General features: G+C 40.9%; 1 protein-coding gene across 3 annotated transcripts; it reads left to right on the top strand.

Annotated features, from left to right (window-relative positions):
* On the top strand, positions 1-27,267 carry LBR (lamin B receptor). Of its 3 annotated transcripts, none has more exon segments than NM_001261333.1 (14): positions 1-127; positions 4,000-4,178; positions 5,776-5,976; positions 7,947-8,030; positions 8,284-8,473; positions 9,841-10,037; positions 12,697-12,751; positions 15,715-15,906; positions 16,904-17,007; positions 17,893-18,018; positions 21,809-21,977; positions 23,918-23,998; positions 24,092-24,214; positions 25,303-27,263. In NM_001261333.1, coding segments are annotated over 13 exon segments (1,848 nt in total). In that variant the 5' UTR covers positions 1-127; positions 4,000-4,013; the 3' UTR covers positions 25,464-27,263.

Below are 27,267 nucleotides of genomic sequence, written 5' to 3'. Positions count from 1 at the left end.
GCCCGGCTTGCGGGACCGCCGGGCGCGAGAGCGCGGCCGGGCAGCGTCGCGCGCGCGGAACTGCCGCGGGGTTGCTGTGCGACTGTTCTCCCGGAGCCGTCCGTGTTGCCGCCGGAGCCTGGCGCAGGTGAGCGCTTCCACCCCCGTCCTGCTACCAGCTCCCCGCGGCACGGCCTTCGAGGGGCCCCTGCGGGAGGAGGCCTGAGGTGGGCGCAGCGGCAGGGCCGGGGTCCCTGGGCGCGGGGCCTGGCGCGGCGGCCTTCCCCTCCTCTCCTTGCCTCCTCGTCTCCTCCCCTCCTCGCCCCCTCGCCTCTCCTGGCCCAGTCGGGTGGTCAGGGCGGCGGCGGGCAAGGCTGGAACTCGCCCAAGCCGGGCGCGCTGCGGAAATGCAGCTGCGGGTTTTAAACTGCGGACGTTTCCCTCCATGTTGGCGGCGCGGCGCTGCGGCGGTGGGGAGGGTTCGTGGGCGCCTTTGTCCCGCCCCGCCGCAGCCTGGTTCCCGGCCCCTCCGAGCGCCGGTCTGACAGATGAGCGGGCGGCCCCGCGGTCCTGCAGTAGCGAGGCTGACGGGGCACGGCGGCCTGGCAGGACGGGGAAGGGGCAGCGGCCGAGGTGGGCTTAGATTCGCGCTGCTTGTCACTGGCTTTGAGGGTCGTGGTCTTCGCGGTTTGGTGGTTCTCCGGGCGCACTGCAGGGCTGCTCGCTCCGATGCGTTGAATTCTTTCGCCCGGACAGTCTCAGAAAAACGGGTATTTAGGCGGGTGTGCGTGCTCCTGCTAAAGCACGGTGCTGCTTTTTCACCTTTTTGAAGGTTCAGAAAAATGGTCTCCTAATGACAGCCAGCCTCGCACTGCCAGCAGCCTCAAGGGGCACTTAGTAAGCACTTGCTTGCGGAGGGCTTTGTTGCAGGCGCTTTTCCCGAGTGATTACGGGGCCCGGTCGGGTGTTCGGACGAGGGCGCGGTAGATACCGTGGGGCGCGCGTGGACACCTGCAGCGAGAGGCGCGGCGCCTGGGCAGTGCCAGGGTGGACAGGCCCCCGGGGACCTTGCACATAAACACGTGTAGATCTGTAGTTATGCATTGTAGTAACTGCTGTGTAGGAGAAGATGGAGCTACGGAGAAGAGCAGAGGGATCCTAATTTAGACTAGGCAACAAGTCCAGTTTAAGTTTAGTTTCTCAGGGCTGCCTGGGAAGAGGGAGAACAACGAGCAGGAGGGGAATGATGAGCTGCCCAAGGGTGTTTATAGGGAAGAAGGCGCTTCTGCCTTTACAGCCAGGAAGGTGGCCTTTCTGTTGCTTCATGAAGCAAAGGGCGTGGAACAAGGCCCAGGGTTCCTGTTTGCCTTTTGCCTAGTAGGGCTACCGGGGCTCAGGTGTGAAAAGGAAGCTGTCAAACTTCATTCAAGCGTCTTGCTCTATGCCTCGTTTATATGAATTTGGAGAAGTGAAGGAAAGATAGCCGGAGACCCCTGTAATGCTAATGAGTAGAGAACAGCAGCAAAAAATGGTTGTGTTCATAAACAGTAACATATTGGAGCTAGAATATGTGAGGATTGCAGTGCCAGTTGACTCTGAAGTTAGCGGGCATCTGGTTTAATACAGTAAAGCCTGAGGGTCTCCGTGATTTTCCTGTTTATCGCAATGAGGACATTGTGTTCAGTGAACAAAATTTTTCTTTACAAACACACTTGTCTAAAACATCTCTTGTAAGAAAAGCCTGTGTGTATCTTGACTCCTGTAGGTGAGTGCATAGTGACATGCACAAATGTGGGACTTTTTTGTGCCATCCTGGCTATTTCACTCCTGTGGGGGAGTATATTAGGATGTGATTGCACTGTATCCTCATGTTTGACAATGGTGTGTGGATCTTGTGTAAAGTGGGGGTGCACATCATATTGCTGGCTTCATCTTTTGGAACATTTACGTTTAAGATAATGATCTTCTAAGAAGAATGCTGGTTCATTTTGTTTTTCAAGCAAATCCTAATTCTTCTTTTAAAAAATTAAGCTTTAGAGACCTAACAGGTATCCACCATATGCGTTAATTTGTTTAACCCAAAATATTTAATTGATAACAAGAATCTTTTTGGCACTGGCCTGCGTTTATATTACACAGACACTGTGTATGTGGTGTGTAAGTGCAATGGAAAGATGCCCGTAAATAAGTTAAGAACACGCAAAAACTGTTCAAGGGTCTTTTAAAACCTCAAGTAGCCCCTGCGTCCTGAAGGGCTTGTATTTCAAAAGTTTATAAAGCGTTGTTTGCAACTTGAGCATCTTCATGTAGGAAGACATAATTGCCTTCTTTTAACCCTGGCTGACCAGTGTAGGAGAGGTAGTAGTAAGAGTGGTTTGATTTTGGGGGGTCTAGGGAGGGGAAGGGGCTCAAGAGAAGAGAGAGGGAGGGTACATTTCCTTCCTCTTTCTTTGTACTTGGAGGCTCTGAGTTAAATGTTGAAATAGGCAAAGTTGGATGTTGTCACCTTCCGTTTTTATGCCCTTCCTCATGCAGAGGTGTTCACTACCCCCCTGCTCCCTAAGTGCCCCTCAGGTGACTCAGCCAGGCCTGACTTCATCCAAAAAACTTGTGGGCTCCTCCCCACTACTCCAAGCCCAAACCCATTTATTACCCCAGTGATGCCATCTCAGGTAGGTGTAGGGAAGAAAGCTGGCTCTCTTACCTGAGGTGTTAATTGACTGACATCCTCTAATCACCAGGTAACTACTTGTGTTTTCTTTCATCTACCAACCTAGCTGCCATCTCTGTAAACTAGTAGAGCTTAAGTTTTTTCTCAGACGATTAACAGTGAAAAAAGGTGATGCTTAGGAAAGGCCTTCCCCACCCTGCCTCCCCCCTGACCCTCCCACTACTCCCTTGGAGTAGGTAATTCAACTTTCTCCTTAATTCCAGAGTCTTCAAAGGTTCATAAATGTTGCTTTTATTGTATCATCAGCTCTTAACAAGAGCTCGTAGGGAATGTACGTTGATATGCTTGGACAATACATCAGGAAGTGCTTAGTTGGTGAAATGAAGGTGCTTTGGGGGAGAGCTCCTATCTGTGCTACTGGCTGCCCCTTGAACTTGGCCCCAGCTAGTTTATGCGGTACTGAGGAAGGTTGGCAGCCCTGGTTTTGTTGTGTGGAAATATGAATCCGCTGGTCAGCGGATGGAGTGGCATTACTGTCTGGCAGCTGGGAGTACCCAGCTATCAATTGATATTTCAAAAAGGGTGGCAGACAGGCCTCACGTAAGTGGCAGTTCTTGCAGATAGATTGTGGATTCTTGGAGTATTGTGGGACTTTGTGGGCCATGTTTTGAAACAGAGGAAAAGAATCTTATAATTGGGGGTTGATGTCTGCTGTAGACTTGAGAGAGGTGAGCTTGGATGAAGGCAAGGTACACCCTGACTTAGGTGGGTGGTTGGCAGAGTTACTTGGTATGCATTTGTACTTTAGCTGCAAGAGTTGAAAGCTTAATAACCCCCAAATTTATTCATTACAGACTTGGAATTATTTTTCTTACTGTTGGTGGGTTATAGTCATGTTAATTGTACATCCTTGATTTTCCCAGTCTGTTTTATAGTTTACTGTTTTTAATAAAGTCAATTTGTTAAAAATACAATTAAATGCATTTTTAAAGCCATTGTAAGTTGTGATGCAAATTTGCAAATGAGAAAATGTGTCCTTTGTGAGATTGTGCCTCAATTTTGATTAACAAGAACTATGATCATGTAGGTGGGTAACATTTTACGTAGTGCAAACTTATGGCGCCTATATACATTGTTATAATTAATCTTTAGTGTCACTTACATAGATACCGTGGTGGCTAAATCATCTTCTAAAATGATTCCAAATGAGATTGAATGTAGCCTTTCTGGCCCTAAATCCTGACCAGTCAATTCTGGAAAGTTGCATTTTAGTGATCAGCCTGTGGAAAAAGACAAATACATAAATGTATATGTATTGACTCAAATTTTTTTTCTTTAAAACTATTCAGGCTAATTATAGAAAATGCCAAGTAGGAAATTTGCCGATGGTGAAGTGGTAAGAGGTCGATGGCCTGGGAGTTCACTTTATTATGAAGTAGAAATTCTGAGCCACGACAGCACCTCCCAGCTTTACACTGTAAAGTATAAAGATGGAACAGAGCTTGAATTGAAAGAGAATGATATTAAGGTAAGTGTTCCTTTGGCTTGTCAGAGTATGTTTACCATAAGTGGGAAATAACTCTTAAGTCCAGTTTCTAAGCTTAGGATAGCTCTTGCTTTGGGTCACATACTGTTTTTGACTCTTGGAATGTATGAATGAGGCATAGTGCCTTGTTCTCAAGAAGCTCACACTTATTGGGAAAGACAGCCATTTGCATCTGTTGGTCCCCTGGGTTTACTGCTTTCTGTGCCTGGAGTTTGTTGTGGGTGGTGTTGAGTATATCAAGGGTTAGAGAAGATCCCTGGGCTTCAGGGGAGGCTTTCAGAGGCAGTGACACCTGAGCCAAGTGCTGAGAACAAATAGGAAAAACTCAGCTGATAATGGGGCTGCTTCTGCAGAGAGTGCAGTATGCCAAAGTTGGGGGTCTGGGGACACGGTCAGCTAAGTGCTGGAAGGGAGTGGTAGGGGAGGGCTAAGCAGGAGCCAGGCTGGAGGGGCTTTTATATTCCATGCCCAAGGGTTTGGGCTTCATCCTGAACACCAAGGATTTAATCAGGAGAGTGACATTAATTAGATTCGAGTCTAGCCCAGGGCTTTTCAACCTGTCAGGTGAGTGTCTTTGTTTTAAGATATCTGATCCATAGTATACAAGCATTTATGTAAAATGCCATAAAAATGAATTACTAGAAAAATAAAGACATGCAAAATAAAAGCCTCACAGTTTTACTGTCAGATTCGATAGATGTGAGATTACTTTGTCAAAATGCTATAAACATTTCTATATGCCTCTTTCTTGATTTTGGTACTTGCGCAGATTAGTAACAAGCATTTCTAGGACCCATGGCCGAGGACGACACTTTGAGTGCTCTAGACCAGGAATAAAGCGACAGATAGTAAATATTTTAGGCTTTATGGGAGCAACTCCAGGCAGTATGGAAGGGAGCAGACATTGCAGTGTTCCAATACAACTATGGATACTGAAATTAGATTTTTGGATAATTTTCACGTCAGGAAATACTATTCTTTTGATTTTGTTTGTAATTATTTAAGGATGTAAAAGCCGTTCTTAGTAGGAAGGCCACACAAAAATTGGGGTGAGGGACTTGGCCTGGGGCATAATTTGTCTACATCCCTAGAAGCAACATAAGGAGATTTGGAGTAGGTGGGGACACGGTGAAACAGTTCCCAGTCATCCAAGCCCATGTTTTATTTTCAAGATCTGCTTATGTGTTTTGTTCAGAGTGAAACTGTGGTATTATTATTTTTTTGTCTGTGTGCTAATTTCTTTTGTCTTATCCTCTTAGTTTTAATCCATGTTAATTATTACCCTTCTTGCATATGGTGTTGGAAATAAGTACAGCTAATTGGTTTAGATTCATTCATTTCATGGAAATACCTTCAAAGAACAAGAATGGAAAGGCTGCATTTGTCTCATGAAAGGTGGATCATTATGAAAGCATTTTCTTCTGGCTTCATCTGATCCATTCTTAGATCCTAAGATTTCCCATGATGATTTTAGAGTTAATGGTAGCAGTTCTTGCCTTTGTTATCCTCTTCTAGTTTGGGTCTGTCTGTATGTGTTATGATTTGTGGTAAAGCTCTTTGCCTTCTTCTCCCTTTCTAGCCTTTAACTTCCTTTAGGCAAAGGAAAGGTGGCTCAACTTCCAGTTCCCCTTCCAGACGCCGAGGGAGTCGATCAAGGTCACGCTCCAGATCCCCTGGTCGACCACCTAAAAGTGCCCGCCGATCTGCTTCTGCTTCCCACCAGGCCAACATTAAGGAAGCAAGGAGGGAAGTGGAAGTTAAATTGACTCCGCTGATTCTGGTACTTGTGTTTATCCTTATACAGCCTTTTGTCTTCCCCTTTATGTATGTATTTACTCGAATTACTTGCAGTTAATAATATTAAAATGTCAGTGAAGTATCAAATCTAAGGCGATGACTTTGGAAGATTTCATAAAAAACAAATGTTTGGAATAGAAAGTTTTAAATATCAATGGAAAAGAATGTCCTTGAGTTACCAGAAATGCTGTTTAATATTTTAGTTTTTAAAAAAGCAGTGTTCAAATTTGAAATAGATGGAGCTTGTAGATTGAACTGAGTAAGGTTTTTACAATGTATGAAAGTTCATATCATGTATGAAATGGTAAGACAAAACCCGTATTACAGAAACATTCTTACTCTTAGCATCATTATACTTGATCACTTTACCTAGTCAAAGATGATGATTTTAGTGGAATTACTTTTAAGGTGTAAGCTTTGAAATATCGGTGCATGGAGCCTGTAAATCTTGTCCAAAGAGTATTTAGATAGTAGACGAAAGAGAAAATATTTTAAGTAAAAAGAATAAAAGTAATCTTCTATTCACTTAATGTTAACCCCTTTTCTGGATAGAATGCACACAGACTTTTAATATACTTTAAAAGCTGGATTATGTACATACTGTTCTGTAGTCAACTTTAAGAGATTTTAAAATATTGGGGATAACCTTTCAGAGCATATTTTTCTACATCATTTTTGTATTCTATAGTTATGGATATATGGTAAATTGTATAGATGTAACTTAATCGTTAAAGTCAGCTCCCTCATTGATAGACATTTAGTGTTTTTCCTTCCATATTTTCACTATTACAAACAAGTATTTTTATATAATATCTGATTATTTCCTTAGGTGCAAGTGGAACTGCTAGGTCAGCTATATGGTGCAGATCTGAGGCTTTTAATACATATTGCCAGATTGCGTCAAGAACGTTTATAGTAGTATCAGTGTATGAATGCCCAGTTTCTCATTCTGAGTATTATAATTTTTTTTTTTTTTTTTTGGGCGAATGTGACTGTCAGACATTTTCAACTTACTGTTCTAACTTACATTTTGAATTTGAACATTTTAACTATTAGTGGCTCTCTTTACTACCCAGGGACTCCAGGAACAGATGCTGTTAATATTTAAAATATTAAAATGACTGCTGTATTTTTATAGTGTAATCTTATGATCCTGGTGTCACAAGAACAACAGACTGGCTTTGCTTCTTACTAGTAGAGCCTTGAGCCTACTGTGTATTGCACAAGTATCCACTATTTCTTAATTTTCCATTGTTGGCTGTTTCGGAGCAGTGAATGTCTTTTTGAATGTCTTTTGTTTTTTATCCAGTTAATGAACTAATTTACCAATTTTTACTTTATCTGCCTTTCGTAGCAAATACCCATATAGTCTATCAATGAAATTATAACATTCAGTCTAATTACATGAAAGATGAAAGATTTTTTTATTTTTTTGAGGCAAAGTTTCATTCTTGTTGCCCAGGCTGGAGTGCAATGGTACAGTCTTGGCTCACTGCAACCTCTGTCTCTGGGTTCCAGAGATTTTCCTGCCTCAGCCTCCCTAGTAGCTGGAATTACAGGTGCCTGCCACCATGCGTGGCTAATGTTTTTATATTTTTATTAGAGACGGTTTTACCATGTTGGCCAGGTTGGTCTTGAACTCCTGACCTCAGGTGATCTACCCGCCTGGGCCTCCCAAAGTGCTTGGGATTACAGGTGTGAGCCACTGTGCCGGCCAGATAAAATATTTTATGTAGAAATCTACATTATAAGATCCAGTATTTCAGAGACTGGGGAATTCTAGGCAGTTTTATTCCTCTTCATTTTTAACAAAATGAGTGTTAAATTCTTCAGAATTAAGGCTGTGAAAAATCGGTTTTATTGCTTGATTTCAAAATAATAAGTTTTTACCATCATGTTTCTTTTTAATAAGTTACAGTTCTTTTGATTAAATGTTTATATTCTTCAATTTAGAAGCCATTTGGAAATAGTATCAGCAGATATAACGGGGAGCCCGAGCACACTGAAAGAAATGACGTACCTCATAAAAATACACAGGTGGGAAAGTGTTCACTTTCATCTTGGTTGATTTTTTTCTGGGTTAAAAGTGACTCTCCCTCGAGAAGCACATTGAAAATTATAATATTTTATAACCTGTCCTAAAATTTTGTCCTTAAATTAAGACTGAATATAATTTCACAAATTTATTCTAATTAGTATACAGCTGTACTGAGATGCTGAAATAGTTAATGCAGTAGCATTAGTGGTAATTGTTCACTACAGATATTTAATTTTTAAATTTTTCATTTAGGAAAAATTCAGTTTGTCACAAGAAAGCAGTTACATATCTACACAGTATAGCCTTCGTCCAAGAAGAGAAGAAGTCAAATTAAAAGAAATAGATTCTAAGGAAGAAAAATTCATTGCAAAAGAACTGGCAGTGAGAACTTTTGAAGTGACTCCCATCCGGGCAAAGGATTTGGAGTTTGGAGGAGTACCTGGTAGGCCTCAGAGCTGGGCCCAGAGAGGGCAGGTGGGGTGGGCTAGGGGTGGTTGCCACAAGGTGAATTGGAAAGGCCTCTCTGAAGACATCTGAGGCAGGCAAGGTGGGAATTTGTGGAAGAGTCTTCCAGAGAAGGAGCAGTGGGTGCAAAGGCCTGAGGTGGGGGTATTTTGGGGGGATTATGGAGTAGAAAGGATGCCATTGTAGCTGTGTTTAAAAGTTTTAGCAGTCTGTTCAGAGGATTTGCGCACAGAAGTACAAAGAAGTGATGAAGGTTGATCTGGGAGTTTGTATAGCATAGATGGTTACCTATCAGGGACAGAGAGCTCTGCTGATAATCAGACCTGAGGCGGCAGGGCCTAGCAGCCTGGAAGTCAGCTGCCTGCATAAAATGGGATCCCAAGGCTGCCCTACCTGCTAGGCAGGTTGATTGTAAGGGTCAAAGATCTGAAGTGTGCCGAGTTTTGGAGTTATTAAGTGGGTGGAACTGATGAAATTTTATGAGCTAGTAAAAGAAAAGACTTCTTGTCTGAATGGCTCAAAATCCTGCATGGCTTAATTGCTTTGTATTTTGTTATAACCTTTGGCTAGCTGGTCTATTACAGATACTGTCCAGCATCACTTAAAATCTGCACACATTACATGAACGTGACACTATTTTAATTGTTAGAAACTTAGGAATATAAAGCTTTTTGTTACGATTAGGCTGATAATTTTTAGATATTCTGATCTTCAGTTTGCTGGAGTTTCAACACATTTGCTCCTTAGTGGTTGGAGGTCAAATGTTTTAGAGTTTGGTTTCTGAGGTGGGTGTAGCTATTCAGTGTTGGACCCCTGTTTGTTTGTTTGTTTGTTCTTTTCTTTTTTTTTTAAAACTACTTTGATGCCCATGGTTGCCTGGCCACCAGAGCTGACAGGTAGAGATGGGAGTTTTTGATGGTACATTAGAAATTGGTTTCAGACAGCTAGCCATATATGAGTTCTGATCTTAAAAAAACTAACATGACAGCACTTTGGGAGGCCAAGATGGGCGGATCATGAGGTCAGGAGATTGAGACCATCCTGGCTAACACGGTGAAACCCTGTCTCTACTAAAAAAAAAATACAAAAAACTAGCTGAGCGAGGTGGCAGGCACCTGTAGTCCCAGCTACTTGGGAGGCTGAGGCAGGAGAATGTCGTAAACCCGGGAGGCAGAGCTTGCAGTGAGCTGAGATCCGGCCACTGCACTCCAGCCTGGGCGACAGAGCGAGACTCTGTCTCAAAAAAAAAAAAAAAATAAAAAAAACCCCAAAAAACTAACATGATTCTTAAATGAATAAACCAGATTGAAATTTGAGCCTCAAATGTTCATGAATTGTTTGCAGGTGTGTTTCTCATCATGTTTGGCCTGCCTGTGTTCCTCTTCCTGTTGCTGTTGATATGTAAACAGAAAGATCCCAGTCTTCTGAATTTCCCTCCTCCTTTGCCAGCTTTGTATGAGTTATGGGAAACCAGAGTATTTGGGGTCTACCTCCTGTGGTTTTTGATTCAAGTCCTGTTCTACCTACTGCCAATTGGAAAGGTACGTTTATGGTAATTCTGTTTTGTTTTAATAGGATGAGGTCTCGCTATATTGCCCAGGTGGGTCTCCAACTTCTGGGCTCAAGTGATCCTCTTGCCACAGCCTCCTGAGTCACTGGGACCACAGGCGTGTGCCATGCTGCCCAGCCTTACAGTAGTTCAGAGGTTAGAGGCTGTTGTTGGTCAAAACTCCCAAAACTTAGTTCATGAAGCCATTTCTCTTGTGCTGTCTATATAACACTTGCTTATTAAGAGGAGCTTAAAAAAATCTGAGATGTCTTGTGTAACTTTTCAAACCAAATAGAAAAGAATAGGCTGTTTTGCAAAGCAGCCTGACTCTCAGTGGAGATTGCTGTGGAAAAAAAATTCACTCTCAGTATGCGTTATTTCAGATGCAGCCTTTTAAATGATTAATTGATAGGCTGCTGGGCTCGATGGACTTTAGTCTACATCTTTTACTTAAAAAAGCATGAAAAGTTTCTAATTTTCATCTCTTGTTGTCAAATGTTTCACACGGTTTCAAATGTCAAATGGTTTCAGATGTTCTTGTTGTCAAGAACATTTTATGTTGTTTTCAGATTCCTGCAATATCTTTAAAATTTGTCTCTCCATTGCTAAGTGTAGTTTTTTCTTCTTTCAGTAGAATCCTTTACTTGGATATATTTAAAGAAACATGAGATTACCTAAGTAATAAATCATTTATTTAAAGATCTTATTCTTAGGGCTTTGCAAGTTTGCCAGTTGTCTGTAAACCAAAGGATCACTTTTACTGGTGAATGCCAGTAATAGGAGGGTAGAGCTGCAGGCTTAATACTGTGGAGTGAGACCATAACTTTAGTGGCCCTAGCAAGGATTTTTGTGATAAAGACCTTCAGTCATTTTTACGTTAAGGCTCTACAGTTAAATTCAGATTCATTCAGGGTAAGGTGATTTCAGAGTATCAAGGAAAGCAGTTTTGTGTTTAAAGTCATATATGTATATACTCATAGACTAAAGTGACTAAAAGCGTATATATTAAAATATATTAATATTATACTGTCATCCCTTGATATCTTTGGGGAGTGGTTCCAGGACCTCCTATACATACCAAAATCTGAGGATGCTCAAGTCCCTGATAAGAAATGGTGTAGTATTTGCATATAACCTGTGTACATCCTCCTTGTATACTTTGTTACCTCTAGGTTACTTACAATACCTAATACAACGTAGGTGCCATGTAAATAGTTACTATACTGTATTAGGGAATAATGACAAGAAAAAGAAGTCTGTACATATTCAGTGCAGATGCAATTTTTTTCCCAAATATTTTGGATCTGTGGTTGGTTGAATCCGTCGATGTGGATCTCACGGATACGGAGGGCTGACTGTATATTTGGATCTGTATATTCACAGATTAAAGCCCAACACAGCATTTACTAGACACCTTTAATAGATAAGGATCATCTGAAATTAGCATGTGGGATTTTACTAATCCTGCGATCTCAAACAGCTTTTACATTTCTCCTGGGAGAGGAGGAATACTGGCTAGTGAAATCTGTAGCTAATGATAGGATAAAGTAGGTTAGCCAAGAGCAAATGATACTATATTTATATTTTACAGTTTGAAATGAATTGATACATTTCTAAATAGTTATTTTGTGGGGTAAAATGTGACTACATTGAGCAAGTGGACTTTTTACTCAGCCAGTTCAGTTGGGTACCATGCTGAATGCTGTGGGTGATGCTGAATGAAGAGAGGAGATGGTTCTGATGCATGATGCATGCTCACAGTCTCTCTCTCTCTTTTTTTTTTCTTGAGACAGTGTCTTGCTCTGTCGCCCAGGCTGGCATGGAGTGGCACAATCTGCAACCTCCTCCTCCTGGGCTGAAGTCATCTTTCCACCTCAGACTCCCGAGTAGCTGGGACCACAGGCGCATGCCACCAGGCGTGGCTAATTTTTGTATTTTGTATTTTGGTAGAGAGGGGATTTCACCATGTTGCCCAGGCTTGTCTTCAACTCCTGGACTCAAGTGATCCTCCCACCTTGACCTCTCAAAGTGCTGGGATTACAGGCACGAGTCACCACACCTGGCCTCTCACAATCTCTTATTGCAGATAAAAGAATCACATGAAATGGTTAAATAACTGGCTGGGCAATATATGTATAATATATAGCAGAGCAAGTAAGCATATGAGTACGTGCCATCAAATAGCACTTGGGTCAGAGTAGAGTGGGTCAACAGGGTAGAGCCCAGTTGAAAAGGACCCCACAAATGGAAGACAGTGGAATCATACTGTTACTTTGTAAGTGTTGGGCAGCCATTGGTAGGTGTTTGAGCTAGGGGTCCACTAGATACAAAGGTATTTAAGCCCATTTAGTCTTGAGGTGGTACACAGGAGTGTTGCCGGGAGCGTGGCTGTGGCAGTTGCTGGGTCCTACACTAGGAAGTCATTACTGAATTTGTATTTAAGATAAATTCCTGAAGGTGGAATTGCATCATTAAAAGGCTTGCCACTAGGGTTTTTGAAATATATTACAAAATTTCCCTATTACAAGATATCTTCCTTCTTGGGCGTGTTGAAAATTAAGTGATATTAGAAGATATATATGTGTGTGTATATATATGTATATATGATGGTGATGTGCTTTGTAAATTTGTAAATTTTTTTTTCTTTTAAGGTTGTAGAAGGAACGCCTCTTATTGATGGAAGAAGACTCAAGTATAGATTAAATGGTGATTTTCTTTTTTTAAGACTCAAATTGATGATTTGATAGCTTAAACTTCTAAGTGTTAAACTGTTAAAGCTGATTAGACCAGAGTAGTAAGTGGTAAATTATCTCTTGGTAGTCGGAAGGGCAACTGTTTATACCTGTAGCCAACATGTATAAATTATGCCATGTAAAGTAACATAGCCTCTTAGTCACTCTTGTCCACTCTCCAGTTTTATTTTCTTAGTAGTGTTCATCACTGTTAGAAATCATTGCACTTGTCTAGGATTTTATCACCCTGAGGTGTTACACGGATGCGGGCATCCAGGCCACTCCTGCTGTGTGAGCTGCTCTTGCCCTTGCTCATGTCCTCTGGGCTGTCCCTTGAATATTCGTCACACACTCTTCCTGGGCCTTTGCCTGGAAAACTTACCCCCAAATGTCTGACACCTGCATCTTCACCTCCATCTCGTCTCTGCTGAGAGAAACCTTCAGGTCCTTTTCTCTCCCCTTCTCTGTTTTATTTTTCTGTCTGACATTTATGCCTCCACATATCAGTGTATTTGTCTCTTCATTAGGATCTCTCCACTAGAATGTGGCTTTATGGGCTAGGACTTGGCTGTGTTCGTTGTGACGTGCTTCGTGCCAGGAAAATGGGCACGTAGTGGGTGCTCATTCATATGTGAGGGCTGGATGGATGAGTTGTGAGCTCACTGAGCAGCTCAATAAATGGGTAGACCTTGCTCCCTCTGGGTCCAGCACCTGGCACTATAAGAGCATATGCTGAGTGCATCAGTCCAGCTTTGCCGTTTGAAGACTTTGGCAAAGTACAGATCTATTTTGTAGTCATCCTTGAATGATTTTCCATTTGACGAGATGGAGTAGAGTGTTTTCCTTTTCTTGAGAATTACATTATATATTTTAATGGTTGAACTTTTTATCCTTTCAATTCTTCATTTTCTAACTTTGGATCTTTGTTTAGAGACTTACCCAGCATCTACTCTGTCTGCAGTCACTCTCCTGGGTTCTAAAAGGGAAGCCAAAGATAGTTTAGACACCTTCTGCCTTTTAGTGCCAGTCACGTGACAAGGCATCTGACCTAGCTCCAGCATCTGACCCCTGGTGGATGCTTAATACTTGTCGTTGGTATTGTTAGACTTTTTGTTGCTTTTACCAAATTCTTTGCTGATGGAGCGAGTTTTAGAACCTTTGGCACCCTCCCTCCCTCTGGTGGTTCACTTGCCACACCAGGGAAGGTGAGTCTGGGGCGAGGTGGGTTGTTGACTTTGCTGCCAGGTCCTTTGATTTCAGTGTTTTGTGTGTTTCTCTGCAGGCACCGATTCTTTTCTAAGTAGTCTTGTGTTACATTTTCACTTCCCTCTGAGGGGTGTGGTACATACAGAGACTGAGCACAGTGCTTGGAGCTCTTGTAGCCAGTGGGGGAGTGGCTGGCCAAGTTGCTTGATCCTTTTTAAAAATGTCCTCATCTAATTACTCGGGTTCAAGTATTGAGGTTTCTTTTCATGAATTTTACCATTATTAACTAAGGAGATTCCTAAGACATTTTGGATGATTATTTTTAATTCACGTGGACTAGAGAGCAAAAGACTGCTTCATCTAACCATTCTTTTTTAAAATATACATTTTATGAAAGGTAAATGAATATCTTTAAAAGTCAGAATTTAAAATTAGAAGTTATTATTTGGAGTATTTGTGGAAAATGTGGATTCAGATCAGTTGAGACAACTATTTTATTTTACAAAAGGTTTGGTTTTAGAATTCTCAAATAAATAACAGCTACTTCTTTTTTGCGTTTGACCATTTATCCTAATGTGATTTGATGACTTTTTAGGAGCACAGCTCTTTCAGGCACTCAGCTCCCTTGAAAGCAAAACTATTTCTTTCTTTTTTTTTCTTTTTTTTTTTTTTTTGAGACAGAGTCTTGCTCTGTTGCCCAGGCTGGAGTGCAGTGGCGTGATCTTGGCTCACTGCAACCTCTTCCTCCTGGGTTCATGCCATTCTCATGCTCAGCCTCCCGAGTAGCTGGGACTACAGGCGCCTGCCACCATGCCTGGCTAATTTTTTTTGTATTTTTAGTAAAGACAGGGTTTGACCGTGTTAGCCAGGATGGTCTCGATCTCCTGACCTCGTGATCCGCCCACCTCGGCCTCCCAAAGTGCTGGGATTACAGGCGTGAGCCACCGCACCCAGCCACAAAACTATTTTTTTAGCCAAAAGGAAAAATTGAATCTCCCAGTGAGCCTTTCTGTGTGGCAGCAGGACTAGCCTGGAACGAGAGTTCTTTGGAACCTCACAGGGTGGGTGCTTTTTAACTTGGCATTGCCCGTGAATGTGCCCACCTGCTGTCCCTACCCCATGGGTACTCACAGTCCCCTGCCTGGCCTCCAGCATTTGTGTTGTGGCGTCTTCTCTGCGGGTGGCATCTTAAGAACTCTGTTCTGGATGGTAGAGTTTAACTAGAATCTTTTGAAACCATTATTGACAAGTTGGTTAAGTATAAATATTTATAATTTTGTAACTACTAACCTAGCTCAGTGCCTGGCCCCTGGTGAGTGCATAATACCCTCCCTTTAGGTAATGGCATTAGACTTTAAAATGTGTGTTTGGCTCAGCTCTGTTAATAATTAGCCATTTGACTTTGTGCCTGAGAGTTTGGATTGTGGGAATTTTCAGGTTGCACTTCTTGTCAGTTTTCCCTTAATTAAAAGCAAATAATGACCATTTGAACTGAAGAAGAATCAATATGTTAAACTATTTGGAAAGTTCTACAAGAGATAATGGTATGTATATTGAAGATTATACCTCAGGACATTGCTTATTTGCATATTTGTGTGTATTTAGTCTGAATAATGATATTAAGACTTTAAAAATGAACATTGTATTGTTTCATAATGGCGTACGTCTCCTGTGAGCCTTGGGTTAACATAAATTTTCCCCTTCCCTTTTTTTTTTTTTTTTTTTTTAAAGGATTCTATGCTTTTATCCTGACATCTGCAGTCATCGGAGCATCTCTCTTCCAGGGCGTAGAGTTTCATTATGTGTACAGTCATTTTCTTCAGTTTGCACTTGGGGCCACTGTTTTTTGTGTGGTCTTGAGTGTGTATCTCTACATGCGCTCTTTGAAAGCACCCCGGAATGACCTGTCGCCTGCCAGCTCTGGTGAGCAGTGATGAATCGCGTGTTGGATGAATGCGTCCCAGAGCCCTCCAGCAGCCATTTCCAGATTTGAGTAGATTGCTTTTTTTCTAACTTCATTTTTGGGAAATGAAGAGAAGAAAAAATGAAAAGATGAAGAAAAAAGTTAAAGAGATATGAATTTAAAAGAAGAAAATGTTTTTCTTTTTCCTTCATACTTTCTTATTCATTTCTTTTTTTTGCAGTTGCTTGATGACAGTAAGACGTTTAGTAAACTTACAGGCGTTTTGACTTATGACAAATATTATTTCTTTGTCCAAAATAGTAAATACTCTTTAAAAAGCAAAAACAAAACAACAGAGGTTGCTGGCTGGGCGAGGTGGCTCACACCTGTAATCCCAGCACTTTGGGAGGCCAAGGCAGGCAGATCACTTGAGATCAGGAGTTTGAGACCAGCCTGGCCAATATGGTGAAACCGCGTCTCTACTAAAAATACAAAAATCAGCTGGGCGTGGTGGCACATGCCTGTAATGCCAGCTACTCGGGAGGCTTAGGCAGGAGAATCACTTGAGCATGGGAGGCGGACGTTGCAGTGAGCTGAGACTGTGGCACTGCACTCTAGCCTGGGCCACAGAGCGAGGCTTCATCTCAAAACAAAAGACAAAAGAAACGAGAGGTTACAAATTGGTTGATGCTGAGCTAAAGTATTTAAAAAAATGTCGCCTATCTAAAAAAATTGTGAGTGTAAAGTCCTTTGGGGGGCCCCCATGATTTTGGTTGTTTTTTAAGAAACCTGGGGTATCTGGGTCCCCGGCTCCCCAAAGGCTGTAGTAACTGCCCTTTCAGTTGGGCAGGCGTCTCCCCTAGTCTGTGCCGTCCTGTCTACCTCTCATCACCAGAGCTCTGCTCAGGCACTTGCAGGCAGTTGAATTGTGAGCCTGGATAGTGGGCAGCAGTGCAGTTTTAAAGCCTCCTGACTGGGTTTGGAACACTGTTTGGGTAAACACTTTTCCCTTCTCAGGAAATGCTGTCTATGATTTCTTCATTGGCCGTGAATTAAACCCTCGAATTGGTACTTTTGATCTCAAATACTTTTGTGAATTGCGCCCCGGATTGATTGGATGGGTATGTCTTTTTTTTTTTTCTTTCTAAATTTCAATTCAATAGGTCTAATTAATTGCTAGAAAGAAATGTAGACCATTTAAAAATAAGCAGTGGGTGGTATATTTTTAGGGATAATTATGGCTTTCCATAAATCTATCAAAATATTTTCTTGTAAATATTTTCCAGAGGTTTAAGATATGACAAATTAAGTATCTTTTCTTTGCTTTATTATCAGTTTATATTTATATAGGAAAGTGATAGTGTGGATGCATTTTCCTCTTTTTTAAAACCTTATTTTTACCTAGTTTTAGGCTTGGAGTTGCAGATATATAGCAAAGAGTTCCCTTCCACCCTTCACTCTATTTCTCACAACGTTAACCTCGGAGGAAACCAGTGTGTAATGATGAAGAACTGCAGATTAACATAGCGACAGCATTAGTTACCGAGTTTGCAGGCCTCAGTCGAGTTCACCAGTCTTTCCGCTGTTGTCCTTTTTCTGTTCCAGGAACCTCGACAGGACTCTACGATGCATTTGGTTGTTATTTCTTCTGAGTCTTCTCTAGTCTAATAGTTGTTTAGGCTTTCCTTGTCTCTCATGACCTTGATACTTTTTGGAAAGTACTGGTTGGTTATTTTGTAAGAGTGTCCCTCAGTTTGGGTCATTCCAGTGTTCTCTTTGATTGGGGTGAAGTTATGCACTGTGACAGGAACACAGAAATGATAACTGTGTCCTCAGTGCATTGGGTCCAGGGGCCCATGGTGCTGAGATGTCTTATTCCCGGTGGCGGGTAGGTGTTAAGGTGGCATCTGCCAGGTGTCTCAGCTGTGAAGCTCACTCATGCCTTTGTAGTGCTAAGATCCCTGGGGAGGTGCTTTGAGGCTATATACTTTCCCCTTTTATTTCAGGTGGTTATTAACTTGGTGATGCTTTTGGCTGAAATGAAAATACAAGACCGTGCTATTCCATCCTTGGCCATGATTTTGGTTAATAGTTTCCAGCTTCTCTATGTGGTGGACGCTCTCTGGAATGAGGTAATTACTTTTAAGAGCCGAGGCCTTGGAGTCAGATGGCTTTGAGTGGGTGAGTGACCTGTCAGAGCGTCGGCTTCTTGCACACAAAGTGAGGGGAGCACGGCCTGCCTCCAAGGCTGCTTGTGAGGACGATGAGGCCATCCATGCGAAGCTGAGGAGGGAGCGCTGACAGGTGGGAAGTTTCTAGGCATTTGGGAGTGCTTTGGTGTTTATCAGCTGATCTTGTGTTTAAAAGTAATATTCTCAATATAAGATTGGTGGATCTTGGGTTTGTTTTTGTGGGCGGTGGTAATTATGGTATCACATGAAAATGGATGGATTATTACCAAATTAGTATGGTGTTTCTTGGATTGTCAAGAGTCACCTGGTTTTTAAATAATGGGGGAGGTGTTTTATTGTTAGTATTTTAAAATACAAAGACTAGCTCTAATTAGATGAACGTAAAATCAGAAATCAAGATGCATTGAGGAAGCCTGTTGAAATAAGGCTAAGTTTTCATCTCGTGTCTTTTTTCGTACATTGATTAGTCTTTCTGCTAGTTGAAGACTGGTAAATGTTTTGTTTGTTTTCTGTGTCTCAACCAGCATATTCCTTTAAAAAATTTTTTCTTCCTCAGGCTTATTTTACAAGTATTTTATCATATTTACTGTTATCTTTGTAATCATCTCCAAATTCCACGTCTAGTTTTCTTTCCATATTAAAAACAAATCTGGCAGCTGTACATCATAAAGTTCCAAAACAAGTTTTAATGACAGTGTGTTGAGACAGTCTGCTGACATTTTGAGAGAAGACCTTTTCTCTTTGAGCCTGGAACATTAAAAAAAAAAGTGTATTATTTGGCCATCATTACTATATATCTCCCCCACCCCTGCCGGCTGGTCTTTAATTGTGGCCTTCTATGCAAAATTGCAGAGAATATTGAGTCAGAACAACTTCGCAAGTTTGATATTGGTGTTTGATGATCTTCTTGTTATTTAGGAAGATTAGGGCCACTTTGAGGTAAACCTCAATTACAAGTGGTGGGATTAGTGCTATCCGCTAATTACGGGTTCCTGTTGCCCTCCTACCACTTCACAGACCCTGGCTCAGAGCCTGGGAAGCTGTGAAGGTGGTGATAGCACTTCAAATTGACTTTAAAAATTCCAAGTCGATCCAAAATTAAACATGTTTTTGAAATTAAAAAACAACTCTTTTGTAAATGCACTTACTATTACCAGTGTAGCTTTGTTTGCTGTTATAGAATGAATCGCCAAAAGAGCGTATAGGTAACAGTTTGCAAATCAAATGATATTTCACTGTTTTGCTCACCTCAGGCTTCTTTAAAACTTCCTTTCTAGTAGTTTTCCATTGATAAGTGATCATTTCGTCTGGTTTCATCTGTTAATAGCTTTCTGCCATGTTGTGGTCTTCACTTTTCAATTGGCTTAGAAGTTCATATTTTCTATAGATTTAGCCAAACACTGACCTCTGTTAAAAGAAAATTTTTTTGCATTTTAAGGCAAAATTAACATAGCCCAGGGGTAGACAACTAGAGTTAGGAAATTGTTTTCTGTCTGTTCTCAGTATCTCAGCCAGATGATGATAATCTTCTTGAGGAAGTATTGTATTTTATGATTTCTGTAGCATTCTGGCATACCACTGGGCAATTAGCAGATGCTTAATAACTTTTTTGTTAGGTCACTTGATAGAAATTCCTCGTATTCACGAATGTGCTATACCTTAAGAAAATGGAGACTACCAGTTTAAATATGTATGACCCTTCCTCTGAGTCCAGCCTGTGAAAACCTTGGGGCTCAGGAGCTGGTGGGGCTAAGGTCCTCCCCCTGACCTGGCACTGGGTGCTTACCCTTTGCCCTCTCACTGCTACTCACCACACTTGCTTTTATCTGCTCCCTCCGTTTTGTCACCTTTATCCTCTTTTGGACCAGGAATCAGATCACAGGCCTTGAGAGAGAAGAATAAGAAGACACTCTCGGGGACAGAAAGTTAAAACACCATGTATCCTCACTTACATGTGAGAGCTAAAAAAGTTGATGTCATAGAAGTACAAAGTAGAACAGAGGATGTGGGAAGGTGGGAAGGGTAGGGAGAAGGGAAAGATAGGGAGGGAGAGGTTTGCTAAAGGATATAAAATTACCACTTGATAAGAGGAGTAAGTTCTAAGTTCTAGTATTCTGTACTGCTGTAGGATGACTATAGTTAACAGTGATACATAGTTGCAAATAGCTAGAAGGATATTGAATATTCCTAACACAAAGAAATAGTGTGTTTGAGATGATGGATATGCTAATTATCCAGATTGGATTACTATATATTACATGTATGGCAGCATCACTGTGTACCCCATAAATATGTACAATTATTACATGTCAATTTTTTTTAAAGAGAATAAAGAACTCTGGTAACTAAAGAGTATAAGCCTAAGGAGGTAGATTTTGTGGGATTGGTGTTTCTGTTCCATATGACATCTGTTTTTCTGTTCCATGGCCTATTTGCTTTCTTTTCTGGAAAAAATCCTATTTGGAGGTACCACTCTTTTTCTTTAACCTAGAACTTTGATTCTCCAACAGAGCTTATACTGGCTAATTTTTCTTTTTCTTTTCTTTCTTTCTTTCTTTTTTTGTTTTTTTTTTGGAGACAGAGTCTTACTCTGTCGTCCAGGCTGAAGTGCAGTGATGCAATCTCAGCTCACCACAACCTCCGCCTCCTGGGTTCAAGTGATTCTCCTGCCTCAGCCTCCTGAGTAGCTGGGACTACATGCGCCCGCCACCATGCTTGGCTATTTTTTTTTTTTTTTTTTTTTTTGTATTTTTAGTAGAGACAGGGTTTCACTATGTTGGCCAGTTTGGTCTCGAACTCTTGACCTTGTGATCCACCCGCCTCAGCCTCCCAAAGTGCTGGGATTACAGGTGTGAGCCACCGCGCCCGGCCTATACTGGCTAATTTTTCAACATCAGTGGTCTGTAGTGAGGTTCCAGGTAGTTTGGAGATTCCCTCAGGCCAGACCTTCAGAGTGTTGACCTTGGCGGTATGTCTGTATTCTAGAGTCTGGCCTGCCCCTTATCCTGGTCCAGAGGCGAACTGGCTCACGCTAAGCAAATCACCAGGGAGTAATGCACTTTTATTAATTTGCATGAGAAGTGAAGCTGTCAGTTCACCATGTTGCCAGGCAGCTTAATTTCTTCTGTGGAAAATCTACATGAAAAGCCAGATTATGATCAGAAATTAGATTGGTGCATGTGGAACTGAAACAAAAAGAGTTGGTGATCATATTCCTTCAGCAAACATATTTTGAACACTTCTCTCCATGGCGGACACTGTGCTAGTTACTGGGGTCGCAAAGGTAGAAACACACAACCTCTGTCTTTTAGAGGCTTTTAGTATAGTGGAGAGTGACTAGACAAGTACAGTAACCCAATTGCTGTAGCCTACTGGTGGGTGGTGACATCTGAGAAGTGCCCAGGTCTGAGCCCTACTGGTGGGTGGTGACATCTGAGAAGTGCCCAGGTTGGAGGAGGGGTTGCCAGCAGAGGGGAGGGCCTGGGCATGGGAAATGCTTTAGAGATCTGTTATCTCGGGAACATGAGCGAGAGGCTAGCGTGACAGGAGAATGTGATGGCAGAAAGACCTAGCAGGCCAGGGGAACCAAATCTCTCTCCCCTTTAACAAAAAAATGTTGGTTGTGGACCTGCCCATAGCACTTTATACATTTGCCTGTAAACTAGTACTTTATTTGAATACTTTAAACATAGAAGCTCTTTCTCCCTTTCCCCTGTCTGTATCCTTATAGGAAGCGTTGTTGACGACCATGGACATCATCCATGATGGATTTGGATTCATGCTGGCTTTTGGAGATTTGGTGTGGGTTCCGTTTATTTACAGCTTCCAAGCCTTTTACTTAGTTAGTCATCCAAATGAAGTGTCTTGGCCAATGGCATCTCTAATTATTGTTCTGAAACGTGAGTATTAATTTTAGTCTCAGTTTAATTTATTAAATATTATGTACTGAGGCTTTTATGCTCTGATGTCTACATATTTGAAACATGCCATTTTGAATGGTCAGCATTAGCTCAATTCGAAGCCATTTATGATGAGTAATAAAAAGTCTGCATTTTGCAAAGAGAATGGATGGTTCGTACCTGGGTTCTCAGTAGTACTTGAAACAGATTATTTTAAATGAACCACCTTGCTTTTAAATTTAATAAATTTAAGTTGGTTAAATTTGTTTTTAGTAACCTTACGTTTTTTCTCTTGAGTGCCTGCTTTTTCTGGTAGGCATCTTATAGAGAAGATTGATTTTGCCTTCATAGAGCTCGCGTTCTAGCAGGAGAAATAAGACATGAGTGAGCACCGAGAGGGGCTTAGATGACGGGTGTTTAAGGTAGAGACTTCTCTCTGGGGAGCTTTAGTGTGAACTTATTGGAGGATATGGTGTTTGATTTGAGTTTTAGAGGGTAAAATGGGATGGAGAGATCCAAAAGTCAGGCACTGGAACAGCTCAGCAAGGGTGTATGGTGGGGAAGTGTGAGATGAGGTTGGGAAAGACGGAGAAGTCCAGTTTGGCTGCAGCTGCAGTTCACCAGGGTCAGTCATGTATTTTACTTCAGGATGAATTTTCTTTGTCCTTACCCTGTTCATTAAACCCTTAAACACTTGTACTAGAGGTTGGGCAGGGAAAATTAGCAGTGAACTTCAAATATAGATAGTTTTGCTACACTAGTTAGTATCTGTGGTAGAAGAAGAAATTCAAACCATTGGTTAAAATTAAGATTTATTTTCACCAGTGATTTGGTTGTCCATGTCCATTTTATGATTCAAGACAGTATATTTTATAGTTCAGCTAAAAATGGGGGATGTCTTAGTCTGTTTTGTGCTGCTCAAACAGAATAGCTGAGACTGGGTAATTTGTCATGAAATTTATTTGGCTCATGGTTCTGGAGGCCAGAAGTCAGAGAGCATGGTGCTGGAATCTGGCAAGACCCCTTCTGCTGCAGCATCCCGGGGTGGAAGGTGGAAGGACAAGAGAGAGGGAGGGAGGGCAGGAGAGAGTGAGGAAGAGCAAGAGAGGCTGAACATACTTTTATAACAAACCCACTCGAGATACTGAGCCCACTCCTGTGATAGCGACATTAATCTGTCCATAAGGGCAGAACCCTCATGACCTAACCATCTCTTGAAGGTGCTACTGTCAACTCTGTTGCATTGAGGATTAAGTTTCCAACACGTGTACTTTGGAGGACACATTCAAACCAAAGCAGGAAGTGAGGTTATTCTCTTACTAGTTTATTGAGGATCGACTAGATAATAGTTAAATATCATTGATACATTGATTTTTGACATTCTGAAATTTGGATAAAATTAGGAACTTGTAGACTTACAATGGATTCAGCATGTATTTAAAGTTCAGGATGTTCTGGTGCTGATTCTAAGCTAGTGGTTGATTAATAAAATGTTTGTGCCATGGCCAGTAGGTATCATAACTAACAGATGATATAGCCTGTAATTTTGATTATACCGAACTCTAGTATTGATTTTATTGTAATGTAGGCTGTCTTAGATTTTATCTCTTTCATGGATGTAACTATATTTGTTTTGACTTCAGAGTGTTCCCTAGGTGGATGATTAAAGTAGTGTGATAGATTTTGGAAGGGTTACCATCTTTTTACATAGTGAGATTTAGAGTTTTTGAGTTGTTCTTAAGAATCAGGCCAGGTGTGGTGGCTCATGCCTGTAATCCCAGCATTTTGGAAGGCTGAAGCAGGAGGATCTCTTGAGCCTAGGAGTCTGCTTTGGAAATTTCCTCAGAGCATAGAGATAATTTTTAAGAGAAATTACAGATGCTATTAAGCATTAGAGTATAACTAAGTTATTAACATAGGAAAATATTTTAAAATTGCAGTTTGTGGTTATGTAATCTTCCGTGGTGCAAATTCTCAGAAAAATGCATTCCGGAAAAATCCCAGTGATCCAAAGCTTGCACGTAAGTATTGATTTATGTTTATATTATATATATTACGTGAAGGTTTTCTTTTTGTCTCGACATCATTAAAAATGTACTTTTATTTTTATATAGATTTAAAAACCATTCATACTTCAACGGGAAAAAATCTTCTAGTTTCTGGATGGTGGGGCTTTGTTCGCCACCCCAATTACTTGGGTGATCTCATCATGGCCTTGGCGTGGTCCCTTCCATGTGGTAAGCATTTCAGAAGAGTGCTAGTTTGACCCTTTTAGCCACTGGAAAGGTGTGTGTGTGTCCTTTGTGTGGGCCAGTGTGGCCAAGGTGGGTGTGAGTCTTTTTGTCGCCCTTTTCTACTGTGAGGTTGGCCTCTGTAGAAGCTCTTCTGGCTTCTGAGGGGAATTGGGAATTCACAGAGCCTGAAGTTTTACTTTAAGCCTAAAAGCAAAATTTTAAGTTTTCAATTGTGCCTGATAGCTTTTTTCTAAGTAGAATATATAGAAATTAATTCAGCTTCTTAGTTCATGATTCGGTGTACATAGATTGGGAAAAACTGGTTTTTAAGAAGAGAAGGAGATTCTGTTTTTCTTTTTGTGTGTCTGGCCTCATGGGGAGCTGGGGAAGCAGGGGAGCAGGGGGAGCTGTGGGAGCTGGAGGTACTGGTGGAGCTGGGGTATCGGGGAGCTGGAGGTACTGGTGGAGCTGGGGTATCGGGGAGCTGGAGGTACTGGTGGAGCTGGGGTATCGGGGAGCTGGAGGTACTGGTGGAGCTGGGGTATCGGGGAGCTGGAGGTACTGGTGGAGCTGGGGTATCAGGGGGAGCTGGAGGTACTGGTGGAGCTGGGAGATTTGGGGGAACTGAGGGAACAGGGGGATCTTGGGAAGCTGGGGGACCTCGGGGAGTCGGTGGAGCTGGGGGAGCTGGGGGAGCAGGGGGATCCAGGGGAGCTGGTGGAGGTTGGGGGGCTGGCCCATGCCTGCTACCTGTTTGGTGGCCTGGCCTGTAGTGGAGGACAGCAGTTTTTCTCTTCGCTGGGGGAAGAAGGGTGAGAAATGGAGAGATTTGTATTAACTATGAGGACAGATGTTTTGATTGTGATGGATTGTTAGAATGGATTCACCAGTCTTTGAGTAGCTTCTAATTTAGATACGACCTTCTGCCACTTCCCAGTGGGATTTTACAGACTGGTTTAATTGTTCTCCTCATTATTAGAGAAAATGAAGTACCTTATGGTTCATTTTTAGAGAATTTGGGGAAAAGCAGGAAAAAATACGTTGTAGTGATAATAAAAATATCTAATACTATGTACCGTTATTATCCACAGGTTTTAACCACATTCTGCCTTATTTCTATGTGATTTATTTCACCATGTTGCTTGTCCACCGAGAAGCTCGTGACGAGTACCACTGTAAAAAGAAATATGGCGTGGCTTGGGAAAAGTACTGTCAGCGTGTGCCCTACCGTATATTTCCATACATCTACTAATGCTCTTCTGGCTTATCTACAAAATACTCCTGCAATTCCAGCTGCCATTTGCAAAAACGAGGAAAAAATCCCAAACTTTCTTTTGTTGCACTGACAGGATCTGTAAATTTTTTTTTCTTTTTGAACCAGGACTATAGAGCCAAGTAGTTGATCTTTTAATATAGCTGTGTTTACTTTTATTAAATTATAATTAACATAGGAAAAATACAAGTAAGGATGTGAGAATTTGCATTTTAATGGGAAATTTTCAACCCTTAAAAATCTGAAAACAGAAGACAGTCTTAATATAAATGTACTGTGAAGAATACTATTGATGTTTATGGTTTCTGATTACTTTTCAAATTTTGATGTTTTTTGGCCAGTTGGCTTTTCTTAAATGAAAACACTGTTCCATTTAAAGTACATTTATGTTTTATTCAGTAAGAAAATAGAATTTTCGTTTGTTTTTCTTTAAATCCTTTACTAGTTATATAATTTGAAAGCAAAAAGAAGGGCCTATATTAAATGCTGAAAGTGCAGAGCGATGAGATTATTAGCAGACACTGTTTAAGGGAGACCATTTGTAGCAGTTGGCTTAACCTCAGCTTCTAAAACTACATTTGAAAATGTAAATACATAGCTTAGTTTTATGTAATATATGGTGACTTCAGATTTTTTTGTACAGTATTTTGAATGTGAGATGATTGTCAGGACTGTCTTTTTAACAAAACATTTTCAGTATTTTAAATAAAGTTTTGTAAAGTAATGTGAATTAAAAATTTTGGAACAATTAGAATTCATTCACTATTGTATAGAAGATGCTGTTAAAACATAGGAAGGGTATTTTTCTTGATCCAAAGTTTGTGAATTTGGCTTTGCTACCTCAATTGCAGGTGTTTGTTTGCCTTTATAAACTGTTGCAAATAGAAAAAAAAATAGAATAAGTATATATTTTTGGAGTAACATCAATATTTAAACATTTTTACACAGATTGGTGTTTGAAAATTTGCCATGTCAGGCTAGTATTTTTATATATTTTTGACTTTTTAAAAGTTCATCAGTGTTTTTGCTACTGTTAAGCTCATGCAGTTTATACTGTATTTTTTATATATCCTTTATATTTACAAAACTTTACTCCCTGTAAAGGAGTGCTATCTTAAAAACAACTTAAGGGGTTAAAGTCGTTTCTTTTAGTTTAATAGATGTGCATAAGGTAGCTTTAGCAATTAAATTCTAGTGAAGTTGATATAGTCTCATTTTTAATTGTCCTATAATGGAACAGTAGCAAATTCACTAAACTTTTGTGTTCAAAGTTAAATTGTTCTTAGTACTTTAAATGTAGGGGAATGTAATAAACATAGTGTGTATGTTTGGGTTTTAATTACACATTTTATATATGAGCCATTTAGATATGCAGTGTTAATTCTACACTGCATGAAGTGTATGTAACTTAGCTTATGTTAATGCAATCATGAAGTTGGTTTGCTCTAGCATCCTGTAGTCTTTAAACATTCTTTTAGCGAAATTGTCATTGTTTTATCAGTGCTAATGTGTGCAAGCAGTTTTTTTATTTTGCTTTTATCCTGGCATCAGAAAGTGGTGTCCCAGCGTTTTCTGTACTAGATTGCACCAAGGAAGCTTTTGGGGAGGAAGGAAGGACATTAAATTCTTTCCCTGGTAATGAAAAGAGCGCGTTATCAATACAGTGCTGTAATTTCTGGATATCAGCTACAATTTGTTTTTAATTTTGTTTTTAACATGTTTATTTGGCAAATTTTATAATGAAGTTTTAAGTTGAAAATAAAATGTAGCAACATTTTGATCA

Source organism: Macaca mulatta, chromosome 1 (assembly GCF_049350105.2).
Source record: "Macaca mulatta isolate MMU2019108-1 chromosome 1, T2T-MMU8v2.0, whole genome shotgun sequence".
Taxonomy (NCBI): domain Eukaryota; kingdom Metazoa; phylum Chordata; class Mammalia; order Primates; family Cercopithecidae; genus Macaca; species Macaca mulatta.
This window is presented reverse-complemented; position numbering and strand designations above follow the sequence as displayed.

What these genes read in the sequence shown, in the direction of transcription:
- LBR (XM_077954438.1), top strand. Translation starts at nt 4,014, where the DNA reads ATGCCAAGTAGGAAATTTGCCGATGGTGAAGTGGTAAGAGGTCGATGG. An exon ending in TGAAAGAGAATGATATTAAG is followed by an intron (nt 4,179 to 5,775) that starts GTAAGTGTTCCT and finishes CTCCCTTTCTAG; the next exon opens with CCTTTAACTTCCTTTAGGCA. An exon ending in AATTGACTCCGCTGATTCTG is followed by an intron (nt 5,977 to 7,946) that starts GTACTTGTGTTT and finishes TCTTCAATTTAG; the next exon opens with AAGCCATTTGGAAATAGTAT.